At 34.2% G+C, this 14,182-nt stretch overlaps 1 protein-coding gene across 2 annotated transcripts; it reads right to left on the reverse strand.

Annotated features, from left to right (window-relative positions):
- Positions 1-7,333: 7,333 nt before the first annotated feature.
- LOC129308406 (histidine kinase 3) lies at positions 7,334-13,937 on the reverse strand. 2 transcript variants are annotated; one of them, XR_008592607.1, is made up of 11 exons: positions 12,652-13,937; positions 12,227-12,508; positions 11,747-11,916; positions 11,322-11,534; positions 10,929-11,115; positions 10,789-10,840; positions 10,403-10,632; positions 10,193-10,291; positions 8,702-9,828; positions 8,221-8,539; positions 7,334-7,964 (listed from the first exon to the last, which is right to left on the reverse strand). XR_008592607.1 is itself a non-coding variant. In XM_054949517.1 (10 exons), the coding sequence occupies exons 1-10, from the start codon at positions 13,135-13,137 to the stop codon at positions 8,326-8,328; spliced, it is 3,060 nt and encodes a 1,019-aa protein (XP_054805492.1). In that variant the 5' UTR covers positions 13,138-13,937; the 3' UTR covers positions 7,334-8,325. The 2 variants fall into 2 exon arrangements, 1 of the variants encoding a protein (XP_054805492.1); XM_054949517.1 differs by having other exon boundaries at positions 7,334-8,539.
- Positions 13,938-14,182: the final 245 nt, after the last annotated feature.

Here is a 14,182-nt window from a genome sequence, read left to right on the forward strand (position 1 = left end):
AATGAACAAGTGGAACAGTTGTTCAACAAACAATGAGATAATAGCTCCCTCCTGATTCTAACTATTGGTAGCCAAGCTATCTTTTGATTTCAACAGCAAATAGGCAATACCACATGGATTTACAACATTTACTCCTCTCCATATATGCAAACTCCCACCTCATATAATCATGCCATATACAAATATTTAACCATAGCATGCATATTTATATTCATTAATAACACATAAATCACTGACATCATGTTCATCATAACATGCTCAACACTTTTTCCTAACAAAATTATGTTCACCCAATATCTTAGTTCACAATTTCATCTCATTATACTTACTCAACAACATATATCATATATATAGACACACACATTGATACACATTCTCATCAGTTTAAACACATTCTTACACACTAAATTTTCATCAATGCCACAATTTGTATCAAAATTTTGTTTACAAGTATCACGTGATTATCAACCAAGTCTTTTCAACAATAATCAATTAAACAAGAAAATGCACAAATTAATTTTTTTCCAATTATCTCAAATCATTGAGAAAGCAAAAGTTTACCCCTCAGTAACCAACAGTTCCAAAGCTCTTCTCAAACTTGAATGATGTCAAAGAGTGATTAAATCTACAATTAGTCACATTATTCATTAATAATATCCTCATTAGGATAAATCTCAACATTTTAACTTAACACTTCCTATTCATAAAATCACAACCTCTCACTTTCAAACATACGCATTAGGTTCATTAGCTCTCTTTAGCCCATATTAACATCAAGGCATCATCCCATTTCCATTAATGGCCTTTAAACACCTCCAACAACTTTCATTAATGACTAATTTTGGGTATTAATGGCAGCCACATACTAAAAATGAGTAAAGCCATAAATATGAGGTTTAAATAACCTAACCAACTCTTATTAACTCTATTTAAGTTAATGGTTCCAAACCTAAAGCCATTATAGACTAAAAATGATCCAATACAGAACCTAGCTTTCAAAATGGTATGGAGAGGAAGAGAAGAGTTTAGTAGTGGCTTACCTTAGTATAGACAAGCTTGAATCACTCCTTCAAGCTTCAATCTCTAAGCCTTAAAAGACCAAGGCACAAGCTTCTCTTCCCTCTCTTTCAAAACTCACTTTCTTCCTTATTTTTTGTAAGTCTGACCTGTATTTATTATCAAAAAAATTGGCCATATGCTATAGCATACACAAAACATGCCATGACATATGGCACAAAGAGGTCACTCCTTCATTACCTGCCACTCATACGCCATAGCAAAGGTGGTGCATACCGCAACATATGGCATAAACTCCTAATCATTTAATTTTTTCCCTTTTTGATGTCTAGTTGACTCAACTTTGCTTAGGACTTGAATTTAGGACTGAAACCATAGACCAAAATATTGGTTAGACCTCTTACCCATATACCGCATTAATTTACCAAATAACCCTAATTTAGCTTAGTTAATCAGGATCAAATTTTGGGATGTTACAATGATAACCTCAAATGTGTGTCTAGTTGCTCAGGAAAGAGGTATTCTAAGATGTATAAGTAGAGCCTAAGGCTAGCTTTACCTACGGGTTTGGAAATGGAAACACTAGAGCATAATCCTACTTGCCTAATGGTTTTTGAAGATAGACAGTGTATTTATTTAGATGGAGCTTTTTCAAGTAACATAGGAGTGGCAAGTTGTGAAGGATGATTAAAGATTGTATGAATAGTGAAAAGAAGGTTTTCATGCTTCAATTATAGGAAAAGGATGTGTTCAGCGTTAAAGTTTGGGCTTGCATGATAGGATTGAAATTTGCGTGGGATAATGGCATCTAGAATTGTATTCTACTTAGTGATTACAGAGAGTTGGTTTTGGTTTAAGGAAACACTAAGCTACATGAGAAAAAGAGTAAGGTAATGGAGATTTGGGAACTACTCAGAAGCGATTAGCATGCTAAGATTGCATTTATCCCTTGAGAATGAAATGCTAACACTGACCTGCTTGTGAAGAAGGCACTTGGTGCTACTCTTGGGCTTTATGTGGCCCCTCTTAAGGACATTACTTCTGGAATTATGCTTAGACCTCCTTCGTTGGCTGGTTTGTTTGTTTTTCATTTTTGTTTATTGATTCCCTTCTTATTTAAAAAAAAAAAGAATTGTTTTAGGAACATAAGAATAGAAAACAAAACCAAACAAGCCCTTAGCTTTTATGGTTTATTTCCTCTAGTTATAATATAGAACATCTTTTATGTAGTTATATGATTGGATTAGATTTGAGTCCAACTGGAGATAGTTTTTCTAAAGGGAGAATGATATAGAGGTCTTAAAAAGAATTAATTAATTCAACTTAAATCCCAAGTATCAAACTCTAAGAATTTAAAAATTCAATTTTTAATTTTACAACTTCATTGTGATGAATTTGCAACTTGTGTTCCAAACTTTAATAGGAAAAATAAATTTGTTTATTTTTCAACCATATTAAAATTTGAAAAAGAAGTTATAAATTCATCACAACAAAGTCGAACTTGATAATTTCTGAGGTTTGACACATGTTACCTAGGTTGAATTAATAATTTATCCTTTTGAGACTTCTCTGTCATTCACCCTTTTCTAAAAGCCTGCATTCACATGGATTTAAACTTGGACTCAAAACCTTGTGATTAAATAATCATAGTCCTTTTTACTTGGACCAACATTTGTTGGTATAATATAGGGCATATTGTAAAAGCATTGCTTGGTCCAAAATTTAGGGAGCATTGGGCTGTTCTTTTACTTTTTTTTTAACTATATCATTGCTTCATTTATTATACTTTGCTTAAAAAAAAGGATAAAGTAAAATTTCAATTATCATTGTGAAAGCATTTATATAAAACATTTAATGATAATATAATTTGAAAGATGAATGGCTTTTCAAAAGATTAAGTTTTCAACTATTTTTTTCTTAGAAATGTAAAATAATTATCAACACTCTACATTAAAATGTATTTAGTTAAAGAATCATAGATATTTGTTGCGCCAAATCAAAAAATTATAACAGCTCCTAAAAAAAAAAAAAAGGCTGAGCATCCAAAGTTACAAATATCCCATTTATCATTAAATCAACAACTATTAATTATAGAGTGAATCATTTCATTGCCGTTCGTTGAAATAATTGCTCTTTTATTAATTTTAAAAAAAAAAGTGTATGTAGATTTAGAAATTTCAGTGCATAAAGAACTTATGAGTAAATTGGACGAGATGATCAAAATAAATAAGAAAGTTGTGAAATCAATAAAAAAAAGATTATAAGACTTGTATTACGAGAGTTAAGTTTATGACATAATAAAAATGAAGTCACACGAATATAAGGATCGAATACCCCCAAAAAAAAATCTTTTTTTTGGACATTGTCTCTCTTTGGTTGTAAAATTCAAAATATTGATTATTTATGATTTGTAGCAAAGAAAATATTGATTTTTTGTGGATGCTGCCACAACTTGTAGCAAAAATAATAGTTAGGAATCTCAGAAACAAAATATAAAAACCGTAAAATTTTAAAGTGGCTAATTAAGGACTACGATTCCTCTACTTATATGAAAAGTAATAATTTCTACGCACCAAAATGCCCCTATTGACTTAAAAGAAAAAAATAGCCACAATTTCCGGTTACAATTTTAAGATTTTCCAGCTGAGATTTTGAAAGTAATGAATTGACATGATAAAATGCTTTTGTTTTAACCTCTTATCCAACTAAATTTCTTCAATTTCCAACTATGATATGATGGTGTATTTGGACTTGTAGAGATTTGAATTTGAATCAAATTTTTTATTTAGATACACGAAAAATGGGTAAAGGTGTAGATCATTTATTTTTGAACTTTTTTTTCAGGGACGTCTTGTATTCTGAATTTTTTTTAAAGCAATGTTGTCTCGAAACTCTTCAAAATGTTGCAATGTGGACTTGCCATTAGAGTTGACCCTTTTTGTCTAACCAAACTTGCCACGTGATATTGTTAAAAATTAAAAAGTGATAAAGGTTTTTACTCTCAAACTTTTTCTTAGGAACACATGGTATTTTTAACTTTTTTTTAAGAGCAATGTTGTCTTGCTATCAAAGTTGACCATTTTATTGACTTTACTTATCACATAGTATTTTTTAAAAGAGAAAATTAATCTTTTAGTCCTCCAACTAAAAAGTCACTTGTAACTCAGTCCCTCAACTATGACTCGCTGTGACTCAATCCTTCAACTATAACTCGCCTATGACTCAGTCCCTCAACTTTTGAATCACTTACAAATTAGTCCCTTAATCTTTGTTAATTTTTTTTCATGTTAGCTTATATCTCACATTAATGAATAAGAAGAGAGTATTTTAAAATAATATATGAGCATTTTTTTATTCCTTTTATAAAAAAATTTTAAAAAAATTAAAAAATAAGGACCGAGTTATAGGTAAATCAAAAGTTGAGGGACTGAGTTGTAGCGAGTTATAGTTGAAAGACTGAGTTGCAGCGAGTTATAGTTGAGGGACTGAGTCGCAGCGAATCATAGTTGAGGAACTGAGTTACAAGTGAATTAAAAATTGAAGGACTAAAAGATTAATTTTTTCTTTTTTAAAAAAATAAAAAAATTAAAAGACTTATGCTTCATCTTCATTAGCTTCTTCTTCATCATCTACAATATTAAAAATGCAAAATAACTCATAATACTAAGATGAAAAATTAAACTCAAATTTTCAGCATCAAAATACAATCAAGAAAAACAATCAAATCGAAATTTTCAACATCAAAAAATAATCAAAGACAAGGGACAGAGAGGAGGAAAATAAAGAACACAACTCAAGAATGCAACAATTCAAGAACAACACAAAATATTCAAAAAACAAGAACAAAAAATTAACAACTCAAATTGACCAACGCCAAGTAGGGAGAAGTAATGACTCAGTGGATGATGGCTATGGGAATTCTCTTTTAACTCTTGTCTTGCAAATGCCAAGGTGGAGGAGGGAGTAATGAAAGACGAGAAGAATGGCCAAATGTGAATGAGAAAGAGCGATGTGCAACTGAGACACAAGGAGGGAGGGAATGGCATTTTTTAATTTTTTTTAAAATGCTATGTGGCAAGTGAAATCAAACAAAATAATCAACTCTGATAGCAAGGCAACATTGCACCATTTTATAGAGCTTCGGGGAAACATTGCTCCCAAAAAAAAATTAAGGATACCAAGCACTTCTTGAAAAAAAGTTTCGGGATAAAGGTGATTATTATTTTTTAATTTTTAAAAAATGTCACATAGCAAGTCCAGTCAAACAAAAACAGTCAACTCTAATGAAAGGGCAACATGCACCATTTTGGAGAGTTTTAGGGCAATAATGCTTCCAAAAAAAAGTTCATAATACCAAATGGCCCTAAAAAAAAAAGTTTCAAGATAAATCTACACCTTTACCCCACAAAGAATTTTCAATTTGAATTTGATTTAAATCCAAATTGAATTTCTATTATAATTCATTTGTAATTTTAAATTCACTCTACACGTTGGTCATTTGAAATTTTAGTCAACCCAAAGCCTCTTGTTCCTTTTTACATTTTTATTATTAATGCCTCTATAATTCTCATAGCTTTTTCCATCTCTTATTTTTGTTTATAGTCAATTGAAAAATAACGATAAACTCATCACTCTCATCTTTTTCATTTTCGTTTCCAATTTCAAATCATCTCTTTTCTTTATTTAATTTTAAAATTATCCAAGCAAAGAATTTTATATATGAGATTTGAAATATGAAATTTTAATCAAAAATATAAACCCACCAATCCAAACGCTACAAGAAGTTTTCATCCTATTAGTTTGAAAGTTTTGAATCACCTTAAGATGATGGTTGGAACATGTAGAAGCTTAATTGAAAAGCACTGACATTGTAGCCGCAAAATTTGGCTTTTCTTAAGTAGGAGCATTTTTAATACGTAAAAATCCTTATATTAATTAACAAATACAAATTTTGGATTCTTAGTCATTCTTATCTTGCTTCAAAGGCTCTTAATTGACATTTCCCCTACCTTCGATATTTGAGTTATTTTAAATATATCATCTCATTCTTTTCTTTTGGCCAACGATATATCATCTCATTAACTTAGACTTGATCGTGACAATTTGACATTCACATAATATTTTTTTTTTAATAACAAGACCAATATTCATTACAAAATATAAAATTTATGACTACTCACGCAGCTTTTTTAGTTACGAGTATCACATACAGGTCCCAAATGAAAAAAATTAAGAAAAAATTAAGCAAAAACATAATTTTACATCTTTGCACTTTACTCGAATTTTAAGTCCCTACTTTTTTTATATTTTAAATCCCTATACTTTTTTTTTGGTATTTTAAATCCCTCTATGAGCGTGTTATAGGGACCTACAGTAAAACTTGAGCAAAGTCTAAGAATCAAAATTATATTTTTTTCAAAAATTAATTATTTAATTATTATAATTTTGGCTCAGTTATAACTTAATCCATAAATTTTAACTCATTCTTTATAATTTTAACTCAATTGTAACTCAATCCCTAATCATTAACTCTTGTAATTTAGTTCCTGTAGTTTTAAACTATTTAAAATATCAGTACCTATATTTTAAAAATTAAAATTATAAAGATTAAAATTATTTTAAAATTTTAATCTGTATAAAGATAAAGAGTTTAAATTTTAACCTAATTTAGTCTTTATAATTTTATTTTTTACAACAAATATATCAATATTTAAGCAATTGAAACTATAAGGATTGGGGTGTAAAAGTTAAAATTCAAGTATTAAATTATAATTAATTCAAAATTATAATAATCAAGTTATAATAAGTCAAAGTTTAAAGACTGGTTTATAGATAAATCAAAAGTCAAAATTACAAAAGCCAAATAATTAATTTTTTCCAAAAAAATTATCTTTAATTACCCACAAGTTCAAACCACTCATAATTACTGAAATTTAATGTGTAAATATGAAAATTTGACTTGTAAAAGAGACTGAAAAAATCATTTTTTTTATTTGAAAACTGATTATAATTCCCCCTAAACAGTATGCCTTTGACAAACTAGAATCAGAGCCACTTTGTTTATTCAAAAACCAAAAAAAAAAAACAAAACAAAACAAAATCCAAATCACAAATGGCACAAGAAAATTTAAGTTGGGAAACAAGATTCACAGCACACCAGTAAACGAACAGGCGGCTCAAGGCTATACTTCCACACCAATTCATTTTCATAGCTCTTTTTTCCCATTCTCACTTTTATTTTGCTCCATTCCAATCCAAACCAAGGCTTGTAAAAATAAAAAGTGATCAGCAACAAACAAACACACACAACACGCAGTAAATTAAACGGGCTTTCATTCAACTTGAGTGTTTGCAACACAACGTTGCTAGTGGCAAGTGAAAAATGAAATATACATAATAATGATGATGGCTGTCTGTACGGCATCTCCCTAAGCTTGTCGCTCATCAGGCAATATGGTACTGTTAGTCAAAAGGCAAGAGAAACAAATTCAAAGGGACTTTGGAACTGAGAATTTACAAATTTGACCCCAAAAAATGGTCCCTTAACTAATATACAAAGAGGGATGGAAACTCCGGCTGTGTTAGGAGCAACTGAATAGAGTCATGATCAAGAATCTTATTTCAAGCCATATGCATTGCTGCACTTCCACTTCTTTGCTGATCAGAAGCTAATTGATCGCTACTGATAAATACTTCTACATCAGAACTCTGAGGGCAGTTACTCCCCCCCTTCCCCAAAAAGAACTGTCATTTTTATTATCACACGCCCAAGATGTGACCCCTCAGAACGTGGATTCTCTCATAGTTTACACCTGACCCGATTCCTCGATTCTCCCCGGACCACATGCTCAATGGCAGCATAAGGGAGAACCAACAGGTTTCCATACCACAACCACCAATTCAAACTCAATTTCAAGCAATCAAACTTTGGCTCCTATGTACACTCCCTGCCATGAAGAAAAAGCAAACTTAAACCATGAATCTCCATGCATATCCAAAAGACTATGGAACAGATGATAAAAAAGCAGGATTGTCCATTCTGCGGTCCAAGATTGTCACCCTTTTGACTCCCACACAATAAATTTCTTCACCTTCTGTCTGTTAGTTTACTTTCTTCAGTCTCTTGTGGAAGAAAACCATCAAACTTTCAGAGCAGAGAACTATAGTTTTCATTGGTCATCATTGGGTAAATGGAGAACTTACTGTGAGGAGACCTGTGAACCTATTTACAGGCTTGTGAGTGTCCTGGAGAACAGAAAGCAATGCCTCCCCTGTGGATCCTCTGATAAAGATCTGAACTGCATACTCTCATGAAGTTGATTGGAAAAACCGTGAAACTTCCCGATAAAGCTGTTCAGCTTCAAATGGTTTCGAAACATATCCATCCATTTCACACCTTAGGCATTCCTCATGCGTTGCCTGAATCACGTCAGCAGTCATAGCCAAAATGGGTATATGCCAGTTTGAAGTATTATCCATGGTTTCTTGTTCCACCTCCCGAATCCTCTTGGTAGCTTCAAACCTGTTGAAACAAGGTTTTATACCAGCAACTAATGTACAAGCTAGTAACAATTTTATTATTATTCATTGTAAAAGTAATATAAATTAAAGGATAAAAATATCAATACTTTTAATTTAATTCCAAAGTCACATTTATTAAGAAAAAAGTTTTGCTGTTCCATACCCATCCATTTCTGGCATTTGAATATCCATAAAACAGGCATCAAATTGATGGGGTGGCTTCAGCATAGAGATGGCTTCTTTTCCACTGTTAACACAGACCACATCAGCTCCATACCTCTTTAAAGCTCCAGCTGCTACTGTTCGGTTCACACTATTGTCATCTACAATAAGGATTTTTCTCCCACGCAAAAGATGGCGGAGAGACAAACTTGGAAGCTCCCCATTTCGAGGATTCCCCTTGTTTCCAACACCCATGGCTCGCTGTAGCATAGCAGCAAGCATGCTTGCTCTCAGAGGTTTTACAATGACAGTTGGATTATGAACACCTAATGTTATGGAACTTGTTTTGGAAAAGCTACTAGAATTAACAAGAACAAACAGCTTTGGAGGCACCCCACAATCATTTTTCTTCATGTTATTCATAAACTGAGATGAGATACCAGAATCTCTATCCCAGACTTCGTGTTCAACAAGGATCATATTGATAACTATATCCCCATTGCTTATGACAGACAAACCTTGATTTAAATCTGGAGCTATTTCAACACGAATGCCAAGCCGTTTAATGTGATATCTCAACACATTAGCTCTAACAGGTCTAGGGTCTATAACAAGAGCAGTCATGCCCTGAAATTCTGAGGATGCAAGGTTAGGTTGGTTGTTAATTTGCTGAGGTTTACCCTCAGTTGAACTAGGGGATTCATTGGTGAAGACAGCTGTAAATGTGAAGGTAGATCCGATCTTTGGCATGCTCACAAATCCAATTTCCCCGTGCATGAGGCCAACCAAGCACTGGCTAATGCTTAGCCCAATACCTGTTCCTCCATATTTCCTGGAGACAGATGGACCAACCTGCATGAATGGAGTGAAGATGCGAGATTGGGCTTCTAGAGGAATTCCTTCACCCGTATCTTCAACGGAAACAATAAGAGTAATGCGATCAGAGGAGGAGGATAAGAAAGAATCCTGATGTCCCTCTTGACTGACGGAACTGAATCCTTTCCAACTTTGACATCTATCAGCAACAGGAAATCCGCTCAAGGTATTCTCTGATGTTGCAACTTCAATTGAATTGACAACTTCCTCAATAAGATGGACAGTGACAAATATGTGCCCTTTGTCTGTGAACTGCCAAAGAACTACAAAATCAGATTCCGTGATGCTTATAGAAAAACACTTCTTACTTTAGCATTTTCTATGACTACAATAATAAGTTCATTGTTGAAAATGTTTATGAAACTATATTAACTGATTAGGACACTAACAATACAAATGACTAGGGTAGCTCTCCAAATAAATTTGATTCAACCCATTTTTCCCAGGAGGAATAGAACACACTTTTTAAACAAAAAATGCAAAATCAGGGTACCAGAATAATTTTACATCACAAAGTAATTTTCTGCAAAAATAAAAAAATAGGACGAAGTTTGATAAAATCTGATTACGCATATTTTCCTCTCTATGACTTTCGGTTGGTACAGCACAGACTAACCTTAATTGAGTTGCCCATAAGATTTGTAATTATTTGCCGAAACCTTCCTGGATCACCAACTAGCTGTTCAGGAACCTTATCTGAGATATACACTGCCAACTGTACCCCCCAATAAATAAATCAGCAAGAACCAATTATAATTATATAGTGTGCACATTTTATAATTATCAACATGAAGAAAGTTCAACCAGAGAAAGCATGAAAAATTACCTCTACTCCTTTTTCTTGAGATTTCTCAGAGAATAGTGACAACACATCATCCAAGACTGCTCGTATGTCAAATAGCACTGCCTCAAGCTCAAGCTTACCAGATTCAATCTTTGCCTGGTCCAAAACCTCATTTATAAGTGACACTAGAGCTTTCCCACTACCCTGTGCTATTCTGACATATTCTTTCTGTGTTACATCTAGATCTGTGTCCATAAGCATATGCAACATTCCTGAAAGTTCAATTTTAGGGTGAGGCCAGTATTCTGAGCAGAAGCTTTCAATTGTGTGGTGTTGTGTGTGTGAGAGCACGCACGTGTGAGAGAGAGAGAGAGAGAGAGACCTTGGCAATTTAAGACAAGTCTAAGAAAGAGTTTTCAGCTACTTACCAAGAACACCATTCATTGGTGTCCTGATCTCATGAGAAACAGTGGCCAGAAACTGCAGTATTAATATTTGGTTAGCCCTGCTTGAACAATACAAACATGAAGCCTTGAGTTGTCAGAAAGAAAATGGAAAGATCACATACCTGTGATTTTGCAACATCAGCTGCCTCAGCTCGTTTTTTAAGTTCCATCATCTCATGGTAATCGTCCTCCACTTTAGCAATTCGATTCACAGTAGCGTGAAAAATATGCCCTACAAGGAGTGCAATAACAAGGATGCCAATTGATGTAGCAATTGCCAACCATGGCCATGGAGGTTTCTGTTTGAACCTGTGCCAGCATCAAACTCGAATTTTATCCATAGTTCATATATTTAGATGACTTCCACATTTCAATTATTGCAATAAATACGGATTAACCTCATGAAAGCGGATATATTCCATTTTTATTCTAAGGAAGCAACACCATGGTAAGAACTATGCCTGAGAAAAAGGAAGAATAGAGACATCAAACTCTTTATGCATCATTTCTGTTACCTGCAGTGCATCTCATGCTTCCGGAAAGGATCTCCAAAGTTCAAGGAGCTGACATGATAGAATCCATCATCTGACACATTTGAACCATACATGGAAATAGGGTGGGTATGATTAGTAGTATCATACACATTAACAATCACAGTTTGCTTGCTAGCAAGTTGCTGAAGTAACTTTTCAACCAATGACTCAATATCAAAGACGCCACCAAGATACCTGCAAAATAGAACTGAAACATTAAGTTATCTCTATCAATAACAACACGCATGAATTGTCTTTCTAGAATTTTTGAGCCAGAGATAAGTCAACCAGTAGAGCATATTAGTTACTTCAGCACTATAACTACCACAGGAAATAAGCTAAATTATGTGAATGTTCAAAACTTTTAACAATGTCTGATCCCAATGAGTTCCAAAATTCACGCATACCCATTTGTTGCTTGAATCCTTTCATTTGGGGTTGCATTTGATGGAAGATCTGTGTTGTATACAGCGAATGTCAGGATAACTCCTAGATGATTTGTTTTGAGCAGCCTAAAAGGAGCAGTTAAAACCCCCTTCCCTAATGCTCTAGCACGCAAAACATTTTCACGATCTTCCTGTTCATGAACAAGACATCAAGAGTCATAATTCAAACTGCAGTTGACAGATATGTAATTGAACAAAGGAGTAACCTAAGTGAAATTCATGAACACAGATTATTCGCGCATATTATTATTATTATTATCATTACTTTCAAAAAGTAAGCCCAAGGAAATATAAGCAAATATAGAAAGAAAATGTTGTGTCCCAACAAATTAGGAAAGAGCATTACACTTAAATGGTTGAAATGTATTAGTGATAACGTAAAAACACAAATTCCACCAACGCTCCAGAGACATTATTACAGAAGATGCAAAAGAAATTCACCTTTCCAGAAAGCACATCGACAGAAATGACATGGGAAATTGTTTCCTGTGCAAAAATGACAGGAGCGTATTCTTCTCGAACAGGGGAAGGTTCCAATGCCTCAGGGGCATAGTCATCCTCATGAATGGGGTTCTGCTCAAGGGTATCCATCCTCTTAATGGTCCAACCTTGTTGCTTCTCGAAATGTTCCCTTTCAGAATGAAGCACTCTCACAGCATAAGCAACACCACTAGTAAGGGGCCTCTCAAAAGCAGTTCGTTCTGTGTACCTAGCAAATGTTCTCTGTGGGTTTTACAAAGTTAGAATTGAGAATGATTTCCTCATAAAGACAAAGAAAAACACCAGATCTTATTCCAGCTGATGCTCAATTAACCATGTTAATCACCGGTAATGAACAGGGAGATAGTGAATTGAGATCTAGTTACCTGATCGATGGCAGAAGGGGACTTGGCATGGTGAAAGGTTGAGATGAGAATTGACATGGCTTGGATATGGTTCATACTAACATTAAACTGATCCTGAAGCATCCTAGCCCTCTCATCACACATACTCGCCAGAGTCTCTTTCCTCTTCTCAGTAGCTTGAAAGGTCATGAAGCAAAAGATCCACAAGGATACCATGGTCCAGCCCAGTACCCATGTCAGCAAAAGCTTTCTCCACAGAGTTCTCCGAACTTTCTTGGACCCAATACACTGGTAGTAGTGTTGATGAATTTTACAACTATCGCCTGAGATCTTTTCCCACCACTTGAGCCACATCTTGCCGCCACCGCCGAGAAAACCAACCTTGGTTTCCATAATTCCTCCGTTGTTGAACCAGTTCATGTATATGACTGATACAATCCAGCAACACAACGCCAAAAGAAGATGCCCCAACTTTAGGCCAAATCCAACTACATAGAGCAAACTCATCCACAACAGTAACCAACACAAGTTAACTAGAAACAGTTCCAGGAGGTACTGGATACGGCTTCGAGCCAATTCCAGTTGATCTAGCGGGAGAACCAGTGTCAAATCCAGAGAATCTCCCCCGTTTAAAGCTAGCAAACAGAATTCTCGACCAGTGACTGTGAGAGGTGGATATCGAAACAGGAAAATGGGAAGAACAACGCTAAGCACCTCACAATACCAGAAAGCAAGTGGGTTTCAGGGGAACAAATATGTGCTTTAAAAAGATGCTGTCTTATCCACCGGAATAGACTCAAATTGAGAATGCAAAGGGAATACAGAAAATTGAGGCAGACAAGAAACTCAAATTACCACCTTAAAGAATCAAAGAATCGCCCAGATTCTGAGTTTCTAATTCTAAACAGAAATTGATGTTATCCTGTCAGCTACCAACCAAGAGGCAGAACACCAAAAGAGGCCAGAGACTAACCCATAAAGAATCTACTGTAGTTATCAAATCTGAAATTTATCATCACAAAACAAGAGAAATCTAGCTCCCTTCAACTCCTAAAACCACCAGAAGCTCGTGATTGCCGGAGCTTTGACTGAACCCCCGACAAGCAGCAGGCAAGTAAGGATTATAGCGAAGTAACACTAGAAGGATCAAAGAACACCTTATGATAGATGTGAGTGAAGAAGAAAACGAGGCTAAAAAGAACCAATTAACGGACATTGAAAGAAGAAGAGAGTCTACGGAAGAAATTTGGGTAGATGTAGAACTGGAAGAACATGGTGGTAAAATTGTTTTGCTGCACTGGCCATTATCTATATTCAAACTATCCACTAAAAAAATAAATAAATAAATAACAATAAGAAATGATAGAGTCATAAGTAATATTTTAACAAATCGATGATTGATAATATATAAATAAAATAAAATAAAATAAAATAAAAATAAAACTAGAGGGGCAGAAAAGGCATAGTGCCACTCACCAGAAATCACTGCTTTTTCTCAACTTTCCTTTGTGTTCACATCCCTATCCATCCATTGGCAGAAGACAAGTCCCAC

The sequence above is a fragment of the Prosopis cineraria genome, unplaced genomic scaffold (assembly GCF_029017545.1).
Source record: "Prosopis cineraria cultivar Desert tree isolate PC_DT_omini unplaced genomic scaffold, ASM2901754v1 PC4, whole genome shotgun sequence".
Lineage (NCBI taxonomy): Eukaryota > Viridiplantae > Streptophyta > Magnoliopsida > Fabales > Fabaceae > Prosopis > Prosopis cineraria.